This window comes from Monodelphis domestica, chromosome 1 (genome assembly GCF_027887165.1).
Source record: "Monodelphis domestica isolate mMonDom1 chromosome 1, mMonDom1.pri, whole genome shotgun sequence".
Classification (NCBI taxonomy): Eukaryota; Metazoa; Chordata; class Mammalia; order Didelphimorphia; family Didelphidae; genus Monodelphis; species Monodelphis domestica.
The window spans coordinates 384,218,258-384,236,047 of NC_077227.1; the positions used below are offsets into that span (position 1 = coordinate 384,218,258).

At 41.0% G+C, this 17,790-nt stretch overlaps 1 protein-coding gene across 1 annotated transcript; it reads left to right on the top strand.

The window, feature by feature from the left end:
* Positions 1–330: 330 nt before the first annotated feature.
* On the top strand, positions 331–17,575 carry IL17B (interleukin 17B). The gene is made up of 3 exons (XM_056811597.1): positions 331–407; positions 13,557–13,885; positions 16,824–17,575. Exons 1-3 carry the CDS (start codon positions 387–389, stop codon positions 17,068–17,070), a joined length of 597 nt encoding a protein of 198 aa, XP_056667575.1. The 5' UTR covers positions 331–386; the 3' UTR covers positions 17,071–17,575.
* The last annotated feature ends 215 nt before the right edge of the window (positions 17,576–17,790 follow it).

Genomic DNA, 17,790 nt, shown 5'->3' on the forward strand with positions numbered 1-17,790 from the left:
ACCTTCACCCTCCCCCCAAAGTCCATCCAGGGAACCCGATTGTCTCAGCATGTGCTGTGGGTGCTGGTGGTCAGGTGGCCACAAGCCAAGAGTAGAGATGCTGTCCAGCCTCGCTCCGCCAGACACACAGGGCATTGTCCTTTTGTCAACAGCCGGGGCAGCACCTTGGGCAGGTTCCTGGGCTGCCCACGGCCCCCCTTCCTTGCCAACATGAATCCAGGCCAGACACGGCCAGGGGCTGAGGCTCTGAACCATCCCACCCCTCAGGCCCCACAAACACACCCCTTTTTATCTATAATTGCCTTGTTCCATCATTTCTCTGCCAGTCCAAGGGAGGCATCCCTGCTGTTGCTGCTGCTCTTGCTGTCATCCACTGGTTCTCTACAATGGCTTCGGCTCACACTCTGGTACGTGGCTATCCCTCCCTCTACTTCTCTCTCCTTCCCCCTCATTTAGGGATCCAGGGGTTCAATTCTTTCTTTCTTATTGGTGCATGCCTGGGGCTGTTTGGCCTGGAAGTACAGGCCATCAGAGTAGCATTCTTTCCCCAGTCCCCCTTCGCTCCCTTCATGCCTGGGAGGTCCCTCAGGCCAAAGAAGGAACAGAGCCTAGTTTTATAACTTTTGCCAGTGGCTGACTTGTTTAGAGGATTGGTTCACAGTTCTCAGGCTGCAAATTCAAAGTAATAGATACACAGTCAGAGAACTTGGGTTCAAATTCTGGCCTCTGTCACTTGACACACAGACCATGTGGTCTTAGGCAAGTTATTTTCCCTTTCTGGGCCTCAGTTTCCTCCTCTATAAAACGAAGAGGTCAGCCTTGATGATCTCTAAGGTGCCTTCAATCTCTGAATCAGACAATAATGCATTTTTCCTCTATAAAGTACTTTCTTCACAAGTCCTTATTATCTCTGTTTTACAGCTAAGGGGACTGAGGCTCAAGAGGGGCGAAAGATTTGAATTGCCCAGAATCACACACTATTAAGTGGCTAAGGCAGGATTAGGCCAAGATCCCTCCTGATTCTCCTACACTGGCTCTCTGTGATGGGGCAGAGTTGGATTGGGCTCAGGCTCCACACTTGGAGGCCATGTCTAAAGGATACTCCATCTGGGTGAAACCTGGCAAAATCTTTTCAATAATCCAGACTTTCCAAAAAAAGCAAACTCTGAACCAAACAGCTAAAACTTGACTGACTGCTCCATATTTCATTTAGGGCAGTTAGTTACACTGGCAAATAGGGGGAGACATGGCCATGTAAAGAAAAGAAAATGGGAGTCAAGAGAACTAGGTGATAGGTTAGACTCTGCCAGTGACAGAGTGGATCTGGGAATGAGGCACTGTTCCTCTATACTTGTTTTTTGTTTGTTTGTTTTTGCACTGGGTCCTGTGATTTCTTCAAGGGAAGCTAGGTGGTACAGTGGATAGAATCAGGAAAATAAGTCTTTCCAAGTTCAAATGCAACCTCAGACATTTAGTAGCTGGGTGACTTTGAGCAATTCACTTAATCATGTGTGCCTCAGTCTCTTCATCTGTAAAATGAGCTGGAGAAGGGAATGGCAAACCTCTCTAGTATCTTTGCCAAGAAAACCTCAATTAGGAACACAAAGAGTTAGATATGACTGAAATTAATGAAAAACAACAAATGATTTCTTTACCATAGACAACTACCAGTGGTGACATCAGTGCAGATCAACTGTAATTTTTAACAATTATTTTATATTAATAACAAATTTCCACATGAGTTTTCTGAAGTTATATGATCCAAATTGTCTCCCTCCCTTCTTCTCTCCCCACTCCCAGAGCTGGCAAGCAATTAAACCTGGGTTATACTTGTATTATCCTGTAAACCATGTTTCCATATTATTTATTTTTATAAGTGAATAATCTTATAAAACCAAAACCCTAAAACATATACGCAAATAAACAAGTGATAAATTATCTGCTTCCATCTGCATTCTTACTCCAATAGTTCTTTCTCTTCTCTGTAACATATGATCTTAGTTTCAAAGGTCCTAAGAAGGTAAGGGACATCCCTAAAGTCACATAGCTAGTATATAAAAGAAGTGGCATTTAACTTAGGTCTTCCTCACTCTTAGGCCAGTTCCAAATAACTCAGCACCAGTGGGCAGAGTGTTGAATTTGTAGTCAAATACCTGAGATCAAATCCTATCTCAGGCATATACTGTGCAAGGAATTAAATTAAGGGTTTAACTAAAATATATGGGAATTATAAGATAACACCACGGTCACCGATTTTAAAATTAATACAGCCCAAGTTAAAATGACTTTTAGCAGCTTTTATTTTTAAAAAGGTGGATAGAGTGAAAGTAGAGAAATGTGAAAGAGGGTAGATTAAGAAGTCTAGCTTATCACCCTAAATGGTCCTGGCTCAACCCACACAGGGTTCTTTAACCCCTCAGCTGGAGAACTTGGCCAGTTAAAGCAAGGGTTCAACCCATGCAGCCTCCTCCAAGAAGGTTGTGCCTCTCCAGAAGCAAGGAAAGGAGGGTCAGCTTTCACTCACCAGGGGAAGATCCAAAGGGAGAAGATCCAGAAGAAATCTAAGAGCCAGAGTTCCAGGTCCAAGTGAGGTAGAAGGTCTAAGACCCAAGGCAAAGTTCCAAAGGAGATCCTCCAACTGGAAAATTCAGGATGAAGACCTCTTGGACAGGAAGTTCATCATCTTTTATAGTCCTTTTTTAGGGCACTTCCTATCCCTTCCTCCACTTTATGGGGACCAATTGCAGTCTTTAAATTTGCTTAGCATTGCCCAGGGGGGTAGTGTTTGTAGGTTCCACCTCTTATCCTATGAGGGTGTAAACTCTTATCAAAGGATTCACAAGTTTCTGACTGATTGAGTTGAAAGGGTAAAGCTATCTAAGTGGCTTGTGAACTCTCCCACCTAGTGCCAAGTAGGGGTGTTCAAACTTTGGTTGATTAATTCAAAAATAGGCAAGGGGAAAATCAATCCCATCTTCACAGCTGATAGCTACCATTTTATATAGCACTTTAAAGCTTCAAAAACACTTTATGTTGGCTCATTTGTGTTAGTTGATTTTATTCTTCATAACAAGTGAGGAGGCACCTGAGGCAGATGCTATTGTTATCCTCATTATAAAGATCTTAATTTTTATAATGTGATATATATACATACACATATGACTGTGATTGAAAGAGATTAAGTAGCTTGTCCAAGTAGTAAGTGTCAAAGACAGAATTTAAACTCAGGTCTTCCTAACTCCAAGCCTAACGCCCAAAACTTGACCTTTGGATCATATTTATTAGTTAGCTATGTGACTTAGCTTAGCTATGTGACTTAGCTATGTGACTTTGGGCAAGTCACAACTCTCTCAGTCTCAGTGTTCTCTTCTATAAAATGGAGATAATAATAGCACCTACCTTCCAGAGTAATATGAGGATAAAGGAAGGTAACATGTAGAGAACACTATGAAATCCTTAACCCCTTAACCAAGTGCCACTTTGCTCTTGATCTAAGTAGTATCTAATGCTTCTTATCAACCTTCCCCTGCAGCCTGAGGAGTCTTAGCTCCAGTCCTTCTACACGGTGCAAAATAAACACAAAACCTAGTTTCCAACTCTTCATGAAATATACTTTCATAAGTGGCAGTATAGTTCATTTAAGTGCACTGGATTTGGATACCAAAAACCTAAGCCTGAATTCAGCTTTCTAAGTAGATGAGGCTCATTTCTCTGAGTCTCAGTTTCTTCCTCTACAAAATGAGGATAACAATTCTTGTGCTACCTATATCATTGAAATATTTCAAGGAAATTGCTTTGTAAGGTATGAAAAAGGTTAGTGTGACTTAAAAGAATAATAATTTTTGTTGTTCAGTCATTTCAATCATATCTAACTCTTTATGACCCCATTTGGGGCTTTCTTGGTCAAAGTTACAAGAGTAGTTTGCCACTTCCTTCTCCAGCCCATTTTGTAGGTGAGGAAACTGAGGCAAACAGGGTTAAGTGACTTGCCCAGGGTCACATGACAACAAAGTGTCTGAGGCCAGATTTGAACTAAGGAAGATGAGTCTTTCTGGTTCCAGGTCTGGCACTCTATTCACTATACTACCTAGACCCCCTGAGAAAATAATGATAATCCTTCCCCAAAGAGCTCCTTTGACACTTAATGGTGACTCTGGATTGTCATAGGCTAAAATGAGGAGAGTAATAGCTGCACTGACTCCTTCACACAGTTTTTGTGAGGAAAGTATTCTATTAGCCTTCAAGTGCCTCACAGATGGAAGCTGTGAGTGGCATGTCAGCAGAGTGCCCACCCTTGGCAATTCTGCCAAACGCTAAAGACTTCTTTTCTAGAGTCCATGATACTAGATATTTTATTAAGCCCACATATCTCCTGCTAAAAGCTAGAGGGAATGAGCTCGCTGTTCACAAATAGTCCATCGTCCCCTCCAGAGACAGGACTTCGTATTCAATAAGCCACATCCCACTCTCCTCTGATTCCTATCCTACCCAGGGGTGTTGCTCCTTCCTCACTCTCTCTTCAAATGTCATTCAGTCATGATCCAGATGTCCCACATCTGTTGCTGTTTGTCTCATATGATTAACAAATAATTGCATAGTTTTGAATATGCTCAAACCAAGTTCTGGTATTGGAGGTTGGGGCGCTCTGTCATCTGGAACAGTTCTACCTCAACTGGAAGTTGGTCCCTTCTCCTGATTACCTTTAACTGGCCTTCTGTTGGGTTAGCATTCCCATTGTTTTCTCCTGGCCTCCTATTGATAACTGCTTTAAATGGAGAAGACAGGAGCCATTATGGTAAACTTAGAGCATGTGTCTCATGGAAAGGCTTCTGGGTATCCATCTTAATTAAATGGTAGCTAGGCTGTACAAAAGGCAGAGTACGGGACCTAGAGTTAGGAAGACCTGAGTTCACAATCCTGCATCAGGAATTTACCCTCTCTCTGACCCTGGGCAAGTCTTTTAACCACTACCTACCTCAGTTTCCTCAATGGTAAAATGAGGATAATTATAGCATCTACCTCCCAGGGTTGTTGTGAGAACAAAATAAGTTAACATTTGTAAAGTACTTTGCAAAATGTATTATATACATGACATGCTAGCTATTAGTATTATTAATCCTAACTTAACCCTAAAATTTACTATCTGCCCAAGGGATCCTCAGCCCCTCCTAACACCACCCTCATATATTACATGAACTTATTTAAACAGATCCTCACTTTGTCTTTGATCTTTGATCTTCCTGATTCCAACCTCCTTTCTTCTTACTTAGTAATAAGCCTGGCATTCTCTAAATGACCCTGTATTAAGTATCTGATTCCCCAGTGATTCTTCCATTAATAGTAAACATCATCATTACAGTTGCTTTCCCCACCATGTAGCTTTATGTAATCCAAGCACAAAAGGAAGACAGTGATGTGTCCAGCTAATCTCCAGTCAAGAGGAGATACAATCAGGAATAGAATGGGCTCGGTCTTGTTCACATTCAGTTTTCCGTGTGCCATCTCTGGCAATGTCCTCACCAGAAGCTCACCCTTCAGCATATGGTTCCCAACATGCCCAGATGACTTTGAGTAGTAGAAAGTTGCATTTTGAATTTCAGCATCTCCAGAATCCGCAGTCTAGATAGGCAAAGTCAATAGTACCTGATCCCCTTCTCCCAGCATTTCACAGACAATATTCATTCTTCCCATGTGGCCCCCTGTATTTTCTTTTTTGTACCTGAGTTGCTGTACCTGTACTGGAAAGAGAACTTAGTCATCTGGCCTTCCCACTGAGGATAGAACAAGTCCATTTTTTATGCAGTGATACACATATACCCACAAGACCCTATTCCTAGATTATACACATCCACATAGGAAGCCTCTGAAATGGCCTAAGCAAGAGACTGTGTCTGAGGATAGGTAGATAGCCTAGTTGATAGAATACCAGACTAGGAGTTGGGAGGACCTGGGTTCAAATCTGGATTCAGAAACTTCTTAGCTGTGTGACCCTAGGCAAATCCCCATGAAATAGGAGCTACAGCCATTCATATCCCCATTTCATAGGAGAGAAAATTGAGGCCCGAAGAGATTATGTGAAAAACCCATAGTTATACAAGTGTCAGAGATGAGATTCAAACCCAGATTCAAATCCAAGTCCAATTCTCCTATATCACCTTATCTAAGTCCAGATTGTTAAGGCCTGGTTCCCTGATTAAATAGTCTGGGGGATAGGAGAGTTGCCATAGAAGATGACAAGTAATGTACCACTTCCTATAGGTAGGACTCCTTTTCCCCTTAAGGCTGCCTATCTTATGTGCCACTGATGTCAATTTTAATCGAAACAATAAGCTTCAATATGATGCAATGGGAAAAGAGCAGGATTTGGAGTCAAAAGACCTAGATTCAAAACCTATCTTTGTAATTACCACCTATTTGACATTGGGTGAGTCAACTCTTTGGGACTTAGTTTCTTCATTTATAAAATGAGGAGGTTAGACAAGATAGCCTCCCTGAACTAAATCTATGAGCCTATGAATTATATCTACTTAGAATTATATAAAATTTTAATTTTAGAGATAGCATTAAAAATTCACTTTACTAAATCGACATTTAACAAAATTATACCTATAAGGAATTCCAGTTAATAAGATCAAATAAACAAAGTATAAAAATGCTTATTTATAGTTCAAATATTGATCCACAATAGCACCACTTGATTCACATAGCACCACCACAATTAAGTGTTGCTGTTTAGTTATTCTTCAGGCATGTCTAACTTCATGATCCCATTTGGAGTTTTCTTGGCAAATATATTGAAGAGGTTTCCCTATTCCTCTTACAGCTCATTTTACAGATGAGGAAACTGAGGCAAAGAAGGCTACTTGCAAAGGATAACATATCTATTGTATGAAGCCAGATTTGAACTAAGGAATATGAGTCTTTTTTAACTCCAAGTCTTTTGCTCTATTCACTATTCTATTCAGTTCACAAACAACATCCTGTGTTGGCCAGGCATTAGAAAGGCAATTAAAACTTTGTAATCTAAAAGTCAACTTCCTAATGACTAAATTTCAAAGCCCTTTGAATTTCCTAATCATATGCATCACTACTTTTGTCCCCACAATCATCATTTAAAAAAAAAAATTCCAAGCCTGCTAGAATTTCAGTCTTTTTTATCCCTCACTGAAATATCTACTTCTGCCCACATCTCTAGTCAGAAGCCAGTATAATATCCCACCATTGCCCAACATTTTTTGCACATTTTAATTTTTAAAAAAAGGTACTTCCCCCCCCCCCCAAAAAAAGTAATCTAACATGCCAGCATACATATATTTAAATGACATTCAAATACATGTGTCTGAATGCCCACAGATACATTTAATACTGAACCACAGCACTAGCTTTCAGTTATCTTTCTTTTTTTCTGTCTGTCTGTCTGTCTTATTCCTTCCTTTCTTTAAATAACCTTTACCTTAGATAGAGGAGCACAAGAGCTAAGCAATCAGGCTCTTGCCCAGGGTCATATAGAGAGCAAATGTTTGAGTTCACATTTGAACCCAAGTCCTCCCAAGTCCGGGACTGGCTCTCTATCCACTGTAGTATCTCAAAGTCCCAAAGTCATCATTTCTTGAAAGTTAAACCTTTGCAGACTTTTTTCCTGGCTAGATCACTGACGTCAGGAAGAATTCAAATCCAGTTTCAGAAACTTACTAGCTCTGTGATCATAGGTATTGAACTTAGGAGTGTAGAGGTAAGGCAACAAAAACCTTATAATCCAAGCTGGGCCTCAGTTTCCTCATTAGTTAAAAAAAAAAAAAGTGTGTCTCAATGGCCTCTTAGTTTTCTTCTAGCCCTAAACCTATGATCCAGTGACTCCATGAAACAAAATGTGATGCAGTTTTGGAAAGACTCCCTCCTTTTTTCATGGCTGCTCACCACTTTGGAAAATGTCTCCTTTCTTCAACTCCTTGCCACCCTATTTGATTAATGCTTACCTGCTACCCTCCTCAATCCCCTATAGGCTTTGACTAGTGATACAGATTCTTCTCTGTGCTATAGGCAGCATGCCAAGCAAAATTTATGGCAAAGCTGCACAGGCTGTCCCATGTTCTTTCTCTCCTTTCAAAATGCTTGTTCAACCCCAGTAGGATTCCTAGGACTTTCCCCTCCTTAACTCTGTTTGACCATGTCTAAGCCCTAGGCTGTCTCCTGGCCTTAACCTTTTGCTCTGGGACCTCAGATCTGGAGCTTTTGTTTTCTCTGAGAGATCTATCAACTATTGTCTCTCTTCCCTCCCTGTCTGAGATGAGCATAGAACATTCCCCAGGAGCTCTCTGGAGAGATTTATCATCCTCTCTTCAGGGATCCAAGTGAAAGTCTCCCAAGCAGTTTCTTCAGGCTTATATTTTGAGGTGCCCCAAACTTTCTTCCCTGTGGGGAAATCGGCAACATGATTCATTGTTTATTCTGTAATACTGTCCCATCATAAATATGAGCTCCTTTCCCCTGTTTCTCCTATATTCTATAATTCTTTCTGTGATGGTTAATATTCCCATTGTCTCAGATGATATGGCATTGAGTAGATGCCTGATATCTTATAGTTCCTGCCTCTGGCTTCAGATTTAACTGCCATGATTGTTGCTTTGTTAATTCTTTTTGTTTCACCAGTTACTTTAAAGCTTCATTTTCTAGCTCTTGATCCCATTTCTCCTTTTTATATACATCTGTTCCCCATTTTCCGGGATCTGGGGCATCAAAACCTACCAGAGTATCACCCTTCCCCCTGCAGTTTCCTTCCCTCTTATTTCTCAAGCTACAAAGACTACAGAGTATAACTAGGATAGGGCAACTAAGAACTTGGTCCTAAGAAACAGAAACTTAGAAAGTGCCTGCTACTTTAGCAAAAATAACTAGTTAAATTACAAAGCCTAGTTCTTCCTTCCTTTAGCCAAATCTTAGGTAAGCTCCTTCCCACAACAGGAAGTATACTGGTATCTTCTTCACTTCTGTGGAACTGAATATATCTTAAAATCCTGGTTTAAAGACTTGTTTTGTGTTTTTGCCCCCTGCTCTGCTATAATGTATATCAACTAAGCTTTCTAATTCCTCTTTAAAAGAAAAACAATATTCTTTCCAGGGACAAGTATTTGTCTCCTATAACTGTTTTAAAGTAGATGTAAATCTCCCTTTTCCCTATCTGAAATCTGGGTCCTAAAATGTTAACATTATTGCCCCTTAATAAATATTTTCTAGAGTATTCTGAACACATTATATAATCAGCTCCCAGAAGACCAGCAGTCAATATCTATATTCCCAATTGCATCAACTCCGCTCACTGTGTCCACATGAGAAAAAAAAAATCCACCATCATGGCCAATGGGAGTTACAGAAGAAATATAAAGGAAACCTGGATTCACTTAAATACCTCCCTTTAGCCTGAACAGTTCTGGCTAAAGGCTATAAGAATTGGATTTGCCATCGGCGCCTAACTTTTCCTCCAAAAACACGATAACAGATTCAGTAAGTCAAATCCCGCTCTACTCCCCTGCCCATGACACTTGCCCCAATTACCACTCCCTCACTCATTCCCAAAAGTCACTCAAACATTAGTTCTGGATCTCTGGCCCCTGTTGCTTGCACAGCCCTGCACATGCTCAATCCACTCTCCAGTGGGAAAGCGCCATCTGTTGCCTTGGTAACTGCCTTACTGCCCATGCTTACTGATGAACCCATTCATCTGGTTATCTTGACGAGGTCATTGTTCCTTGGATCTATGGAGATTCACTGCTGTACTGGCCCCTTTTGTCCTGTCTCCCCTGCAGCGTTTGAGCTGACAAGCTCACAACAGTGTATTCTCAAAGCCTTGGAGCCAAGCCTCATGCTCCAGCCCGCTCTCGACCCTTTCGCTTCCAGCCCATCAGCCGTTTTTAATCCCCCTTGCCACAGTAACAGAGATGACTTGTTTACAGGGCTGACAATTTGTTTACAGTGGGGCTAGCTCCTTTTCAGTGATGTGCAGCATGAAGACATAACTGTTCTTTCCTCCCGGCCAGATCCTTTCTTAGGGGAGACAGGAAGGAGGCTGTGTGGTCTTGAAGAATGATGCATTTAGTGCTAGAGGGCCAGCGGAGACCATCTGCCTCAATGTCCTCATTTGATAGATAAAGAACCTGAGGCTTAACGTGGTAAGGTCACACACCCGAAGCTAGACACCAGAACTCGAAACCAAGCTGTTAATGATGTTTTCTGTTCTGCTTTGATTTTTACTCCAAAACCAGAGTTCTTTTTCTATGCCAATCTTACTCCCAAATAAAATCTAACAATCAAGAACAGTTAAATAGCTCAATAGATAGAGTATTAGGCCTGGCATTGGGAAGACCTGGGTTCAAATTTGACCCTAGACACTCTCTAGCCATGCGATCTGGGCAAGTCACTTAACCATCCTTGCCTAGCTTTTGCCCTTCTGTCTGAGAGTCATTACTAAGATAGAAAGTAAAGGTTTAGAGAAAAAATTGACAATTGGTCAATGATCAAACAATTATTGAATATGTACTCTGTGCTAGACTTATTGCTAAACACTGCAGACATGAAAAGAAAGAGAAAATCAGCCCCTGCCTTCAAGGAGTTCCCATTCTAATTAAAGTACTGCAGAAATTGCAAAGCAATGTAATGTATGTGTTTATACATGTATATGTATATATGTTTGAATAAGTGAAAAACCCTGAATAATGCTCATAGCTATAAATGTAATAATCACATAATCACATGTAGATGCCTATATCTACATGTGATTATTGCATTATAAATATATATATGATTATTATAGTTACAGTTATGAGTATTGCTTAGAGAAGGAAATAAGTACAGTCTGGACATTAAAAGTAAACATCAAGCTTTGATTTCAATTCAATTTACAAAGCACAAAAATGAAGAATGACATATTCCTGACCCACATACTTATTCTCTATGTGATTGTAGACAAGTAATTTCTCCTCCATTTGCCTCAATTTCTTCATCTATTAAAAATGGAGATAATAATAGCACCTGCTGGGATAGCTACACGGTTCAGAGGGTTGAAGACTAAGTCTAGAGACAGGTAGTTCTAGGTTCAGATCTTGCCTCAGATACTTCCTAGCTATGTGACCGTGGGCAAGTCACTTAACCTCCATTGCCTAGCCCTTACCACTCTTCTTCCCTGAAACCAATACAAAGAATTCTAAGATGGAAGGTAAGGGTTTAAAAAAAAATAACATATACTTCCTAGAATTGTTGTGAAGATGATTTTGCTAAGTGCTTCACAGACCCTGAAGTGCTATAAAATGCTAGCTAGTTTTATTATTATTATCATCACTGCCTTCAGGGACATTAGTACATTAACTAGTTAATTAATTTAAAGGCATTTATTAAATACTTCTTATTCATAAGACACTATGCTAAGCTCTAGGGGCATAAATATAAGAGACTAGGGAGTTTACATTCTAATAGGGAAAGTGGTAACCAAGGAAAGGTAAAGTTATAGGGATGATGAGGGTAGCAATAGAGCGATCTGATGATGGGCCTTTTCCAGAACCAATCATAGTATTGAGTTGATCATTGTTCTCAGAGAAAGTGAGGAGGGAGAAGGCTATACAGTGACAAGGAATAGCAAAGAGATGTCACTGGATCATAGAGTACATGGAGGAAAGTAAACATAAGAAAAGAGAGGTAGGAAAGGATTATGTTATGAAAGCCTTTTAAAGCCAAACAGAGAATTTTATCTGATTCTAGAGGCTAATAAGGAGCCACTGGAGTTTATTAAATGGTTCCATTGCCATGATCATACTTGTGCACTAGAAAGATCAGATTTGACAGTTGACTGGAGGATGAATAAGAATGAGGGAGATTTGAAGTGATACACCCGAACCAGCAAGCTATTGCAACAATCCAAAAGTGGTGAGGACCTCCACCAGGATTGTGGCAGAATCAGAAGAGAGCAAATGGTGTATACTAAAAAGCTGGCATGACAACTGACTGGATATGGATAGACCTCCCCCCCCCCCCCCCCCCCCGCCCCCAGGTCTTTAAAAACCACATGACCACTCAGCAGTTGTGTTGTAGAGGGGGAATTCCTGTTCAAGAATGGTTTAAGCTAGGTTGTTTTCCAGGTCTTTTCCAAATCTAAGATACTATGATTTTGTAACACAAGTTAAAATGTGATCAGGGCAGGAGAAAGAAGGGGTTGTAGATTTTTTAAAAAAGAGAGATTCAAACAAAATATCTTAGGAAAATTCAGGAAAGTATATTATTTTCATCTGGAAGGAATTAGAAAAGGCTTCTTGGAGGAGCTAGCATTTAAAATGAACCCTGAAGGGAGGGAAGGATTCCAAATGGTGGAAATGAGGAGGAAGTGTTTTTAAGGCATGAGAGAGAGTCAGCAAATGTACAGAGGTAAGAGCTAGTATAGTAGAAGATTAGAGATTATCTGGTAATACAATTTGCTTGGAATTTAGAGTGTGTCTAGGGGCAGCTATATAAAATAAGGCTGGCAAAGTTATTTGTACCCAAATTATAAAGGATCCTAAATGACAAGTTAGAGAGCTAGCATTTTATGTTCCAGGCCATAAGGAGCAATGAAAGATTTCTGTGCTGGGGAAAGATAAAGTAGTAGCTGTGTGAAAACTAAACTAGGGAGGGGAGACAAAAGTGGCAGGGAGGCTAATGAGGAAACTTTGATAATAATCCAGATAAGTGATAATGAGGTACAGAATTAGGTGACATGAATCTGGGGGTAGATGTAAGAGATATTTTGGAGATGGAACCAATAGGATTAGGCACTAATTAAATGCATTAGTGAGAGAGAAGCAATAGTCAATGATTACATTGAGGCTTTGAGTGAAGATGGCATTTTGTTAACAGAAGTATAGAATTCACTAAGATCTTGACTTTGCCACATGTTGTCTGTGTGACTTCTGATAAGCTACTGCCCCTCCCTTGGCTTTGGTTTCCTCTCTAAGTAATTTCAACAATCCTTTCCAACTCTGAACTCAAAAAGATCATGATTCTAGAATTCTAGAGAAATTTAGTTTTGTTTTGTTGTTTTACATTTTTTGTAATTACTTCAATCTAACTGTTTTCCTTTGCAATCTTGTGTATTTCATGATTGGCACAGAGGATGGTGATAACTGTGGTATGAGGGAGTAGGGAATTGAAGATAGGTATAAGTGGGCTAGAGTGATGGATGGAGTGTGGATAGAAAGTAGGTGTGAGTGGTTTTATTGGAGGGAAAGAATGTATAGGAGTACATATGGGACTGTATGGGTGGGAATGGGAATGGGTGGGCAGGTGTGAGATAGGTATGTTTGTGGGTGGTTAGGGAAGGGCAAGGGGAGGCATGAGTATTGAAGCAGGCTATTAGGGGGAAAGGTTCTGGACAATATGGAATCGTTCTCTCCTTGGGCTATCTTGTATGGCCAGGGCTGTGGGGCCACAGGATGCTGCTTGCTTTTGGGTCTCATAAAGATTAGAAGTGTGGCCCTGGGCTTGGCTCTCTGCTCAGCCAACGTAGATGGTAAAACTCTTATGGGCTCTTTCTTCAGCTTGGACTCCTTGCTGTCTCCATCTTCCTCTCCCTGACACTGGGTGTCCCAGGACAGCCAAAGGCCAAACTTCAGAATCCCAAAGGAAAGAGGAAAGGGGAGGTGAGGCCAAAAGTTCTTCCCTCGGTGGCTCAGGCATCCTTAGACTTGGTCCAAAGGGTGAAGCTGCCAGGGGAGAAGGTGTTTGCTTTAATGGAAGAATATGAGAGGAGCATCCAGGAGATGGTATCCCAGCTGAGGAACAGCTCAGAGACATCCAAAGGAAAATGTGAGGTCAACCTGCAACTGTGGATGTCCAACAAGAGGAGTCTATCTCCATGGACATACAGGTGAGTCCAGGATCTGGTCTCCAGAATGAAGGGACAAGTGATAATAGAATAACAAAATAATAGAATTGTAGTGATAAAACTGGAAGAAAACTTTTGGTTTATTTAATCTAAAACTCTCACTTTATAGATAAGGAAACCAAGGCCCAGGGAGAGGGTGTGCTTTAGTCAAAACAATTTGGTTGTCACCATGAAACCTGGTCTTTTGAGTCCAAGTTCAGCTCTCTTTTCACTATAATGTGCTCCAGCTTTAGTATAGGAGAATATATATATTCCTATAGTGTATTAAAATTAACTAAGCACTTTCCTCCCAACAACTTTATATGGTATATTGAGCAAATATGATCATTCTCCCTAACAGAAAAGAGAATGAAGGATCTGAGAAGTGAAGTCATTTGACTTAAAATTTGACACGTTTGACACAAAGCAGTTGTTGGAAATGGGATAGACACTCATAGTGCTGAGGCAGCTAAATAGCACAGTGGAGAGAGTGCCAGACCTGGTATTGGGAGGACTTGTATTCAAATTTGACCTCTTCTTAGCTGTGGAACTCTCGGCATATCATCTAAGTCCCGGATCGCCTAGCCCATGCCACTCTTAGCACTGACTGAATTGATACTAAGACAGAAGGTAAGGTAAGGAAAGGAAGGAAGGAAGGAAGGAAGGAAGGAAGGAAGGAAGGAAGGAAGGAAGGAAGGAAGGAAGGAAGGAAGGAAGGAAGGAAGGAAGGAAGGAAGGAAGGAAGGAAGGAAGGAAGGAAGGAAGGAAGGAAGGAAGGAAGGAAAGAAAGAAAGAAAGAAAGGAAGGAAGGAAGGAAGGAAGGAAGGAAGGAAGGAAGGAAGGAAGGAAGGAAGGAAGGAAGGAAGGAAGGAAGGAAGGAAGGAAGGAAGGAAGGAAGGAAGGAAGGAAGGAAGGAAGGAAGGAAGGAAGGAAGGAAGGAAAGAAGGAAGGCAAGGAAGGAAGGAAGGAAGGAAGGAAGGAAAGAGAGAGAGAGAAAGAGAGAGAGGGAGAGAGGGAGAGAGGAAAAAAGGGAGGGAGGGAGAGAGGGAAAGAGAAAGGGAGAGAGGGAGAGAGGGAGGGAGGAAGAAAGAAAGAAAATTCTCCTAATTCATGCTATAGAAGTGTGATTAAGTTAGAGGATGGAGGCCAGGAAAGCACAGGAAGCTCATTCTCCACATTTTACTGATACGGAAACTGAGACCCCAACAAACTTACAAACTTGCCCTGAGTCAATCAGGGTAATGAGTAGCAAAGATAAGGTTTGAACCTAGTTTTCAAATCTAGAATTGTTTTCACTTACTCATGTAGGGAAGAATATTCAAGCAAATTATTTTATGGTCCATTCCAACTTTAAGGTGCCTCTCCCACAACAAAGACTAAATGAGGTTGAGGACATTTACCATGTAGAAAGGGACAGTGACAATTGAGTTGAACCTAAACAAACTACAAATAAAATCAAGTGAAGGAGACAGTAGAAAGAGTGTTAGTCATATGAAAAGAGTGCTGGGCCTGTATTTGGAAGACCTGGATTCCGATTCAGGCTTCATCCCCTACTAGCTCTATATTCCTGTACAAGAAACCACTTTTATGAGTCTCTTTCTCCTCATCCACAAATTTGAGATAACAAATACCTGCTGCTTGGCTGGAATGAGGACAACCTGGGTTCAAGACCCATCTCTGACATATATTAGCTATGTGACCCTGGATAGGTCACTTACCTTCTAAGTCCTTTAGACCTGAGATCCCAACTAGCTTACTAAACAGTTACTGATATGCTTTAATGGAGGGAGTTTTCTCTCTGGCTCCTCACCCCAGTGAAATCACAGAGCTGTTGTAAAAATCAAATGAGGCAATAAATGTAAAACACTTGAAACCACCCCAGAAATATAAATTGTTTTTAAGTGTTGTTGTTCAGAGTTTCCCTAACTACCTGACCCTAGCTAGGCAAATCACTTTATATCATCTCAGTTTCCTCAGCTGTAAAATGGGGATAAAGTATAATGCTGTGAGGATCAAATGAGTTATTTGCATTTTTTGTAAACCTTAAAAGACTACATAAATATTAGCGATTATTATTCTGAGGCAGTTAGGTGGCATAGTAGATAGAGTGCCAGGCCTAGAATCAGGGAGAATTATCTTTATGGAAGAGACACTTTCTTGCTGTGTGACTCCAAGCGAATCATTTAACCCTGTTTGCCTCAGTTTTCTCATCTATAAAATGAGCTGGAAAAGGAAATGGCAAACCTCTCTAGTATCTTGCCAAGCAAACCCCAAATGGAGTCAGAAAGAGTTGAACACAACAGAAAAAAAAAACACGACTTAACAATAACGGTATTACTTTAGGTTAAAGGAATTGGGATGTTTGGTTTAGAGAAGAGCAGACTTAGTGGGGAAACATGACCACTGTCTTCAAGTATTTGAAGGGCAGTAATATGGAAGAGGTAGAGAATTTATTCTGCTTGGCCCAAGAGGGCAGAACAAGAGCAGTGGGGGAAGTTGTAGGAAGGCAGATTTCAGCTCCATATAAGGAAAAATTTGAGATTAGAGCAGTCTCTCTCTAGAGGTCATGAGTTTCCCATCATTAAGGGGCTTCAAGTAGAGGCTAGATGAACACTTACCAAGCAGATATACTGTGGATGCCTACTCAGATGCAAATTATGTTACCTTTGAAATTCCCTTCCATCTCTAAGATTCGCTGATTCTGGGAACACTTTGATACTGCAAGAAGTACTATAATTTTTGAATATTAGATAGTACTTCAGAGAATTGCCCTATGTTTAGTCAAAGGCTCTTTATACTACACCAGCCTAGGAGTTGGGGAAAGACGACCAGTGGGTAAAGGCTTTGGACTGTCTTAGCCCTTATGTCTGGGGGCAAAGGGACAAGGGAGGACTTTGTGAATCAGCTCCTTCTCTGTGAGCCTCCTGCATCTCTCCTGCAGCTTGAACCATGACCCAGCTCGTATCCCTGTGGACCTCCCAGAGGCCCGCTGCCTTTGTCTAGGCTGCATCAATCCTTTCACGATGCAGGAGGACCGAACCATGGTGAGTGTGCCTATTTACAGCCAGATCCCCGTACGTCGCCACCTCTGCTCCTTGTTTCCCCGGGCTGGCTGGAGGAAGCAGAAGGCCTGCACCCCAAGGACTGTTATGGAGACTATCGCTGTGGGCTGCACGTGTATTTTCTAAGCCGGGAACAGAGGAAGTCATTCTCTCCTCTCTGATGAAGGACCTAGGATGCTGAACCACAGATGGGCTGCCCTTAGCATTGCTGATCCAACAGTTCAATCTAAGTCAATGAATATTTGTTAAATGTCCATCATATACAAAGCCCTATATTTGGATACAAAGATGGAAGATGAAGCTGTCTTGTTCAGTTTTTGGACATGACCAATATAGGAATTTGTTTTACTATTCTCTGCATATTTGTTGAGGGTTTTTTAAATTATCGACTTATTGGAAGGAGAGGAAGGAAAGGATAAATGCATGGAAAAAAATGTTTTGTTTTGTTTTTTAAACCCAATCAGCTACAATAAAGGTTAGACTTGGAAAAATGGTGGGCAGTGGGGATGGAGAGCAGGCAAGAAAAAAGAAAATGACTTCAAGGAATAAGAATCCTCTGGGATAGGGGAGAGAAGATATAACAAATACACAGTAGAATACAAGGTAGATTATGTTGCAAGAAAAAAAGAAATACAAAGTACTCTAAGAAAGCTTGAAACCAAAAGAGTATTTTCAGGCAGTCAGAAGCAGTGATGTCATGGAAGGCTTCACAGAGATGGTGTCTGAACTGAGTCTAAATAAAATTGTTAATAAAACAAAATGAAGGTGAAGTCATTCCCACCCTCCTTCTCCCTCTTCCTTCCCCCAACCTTTAGGGCTCTGCCCTCCATTCCCTTCTCTATACTT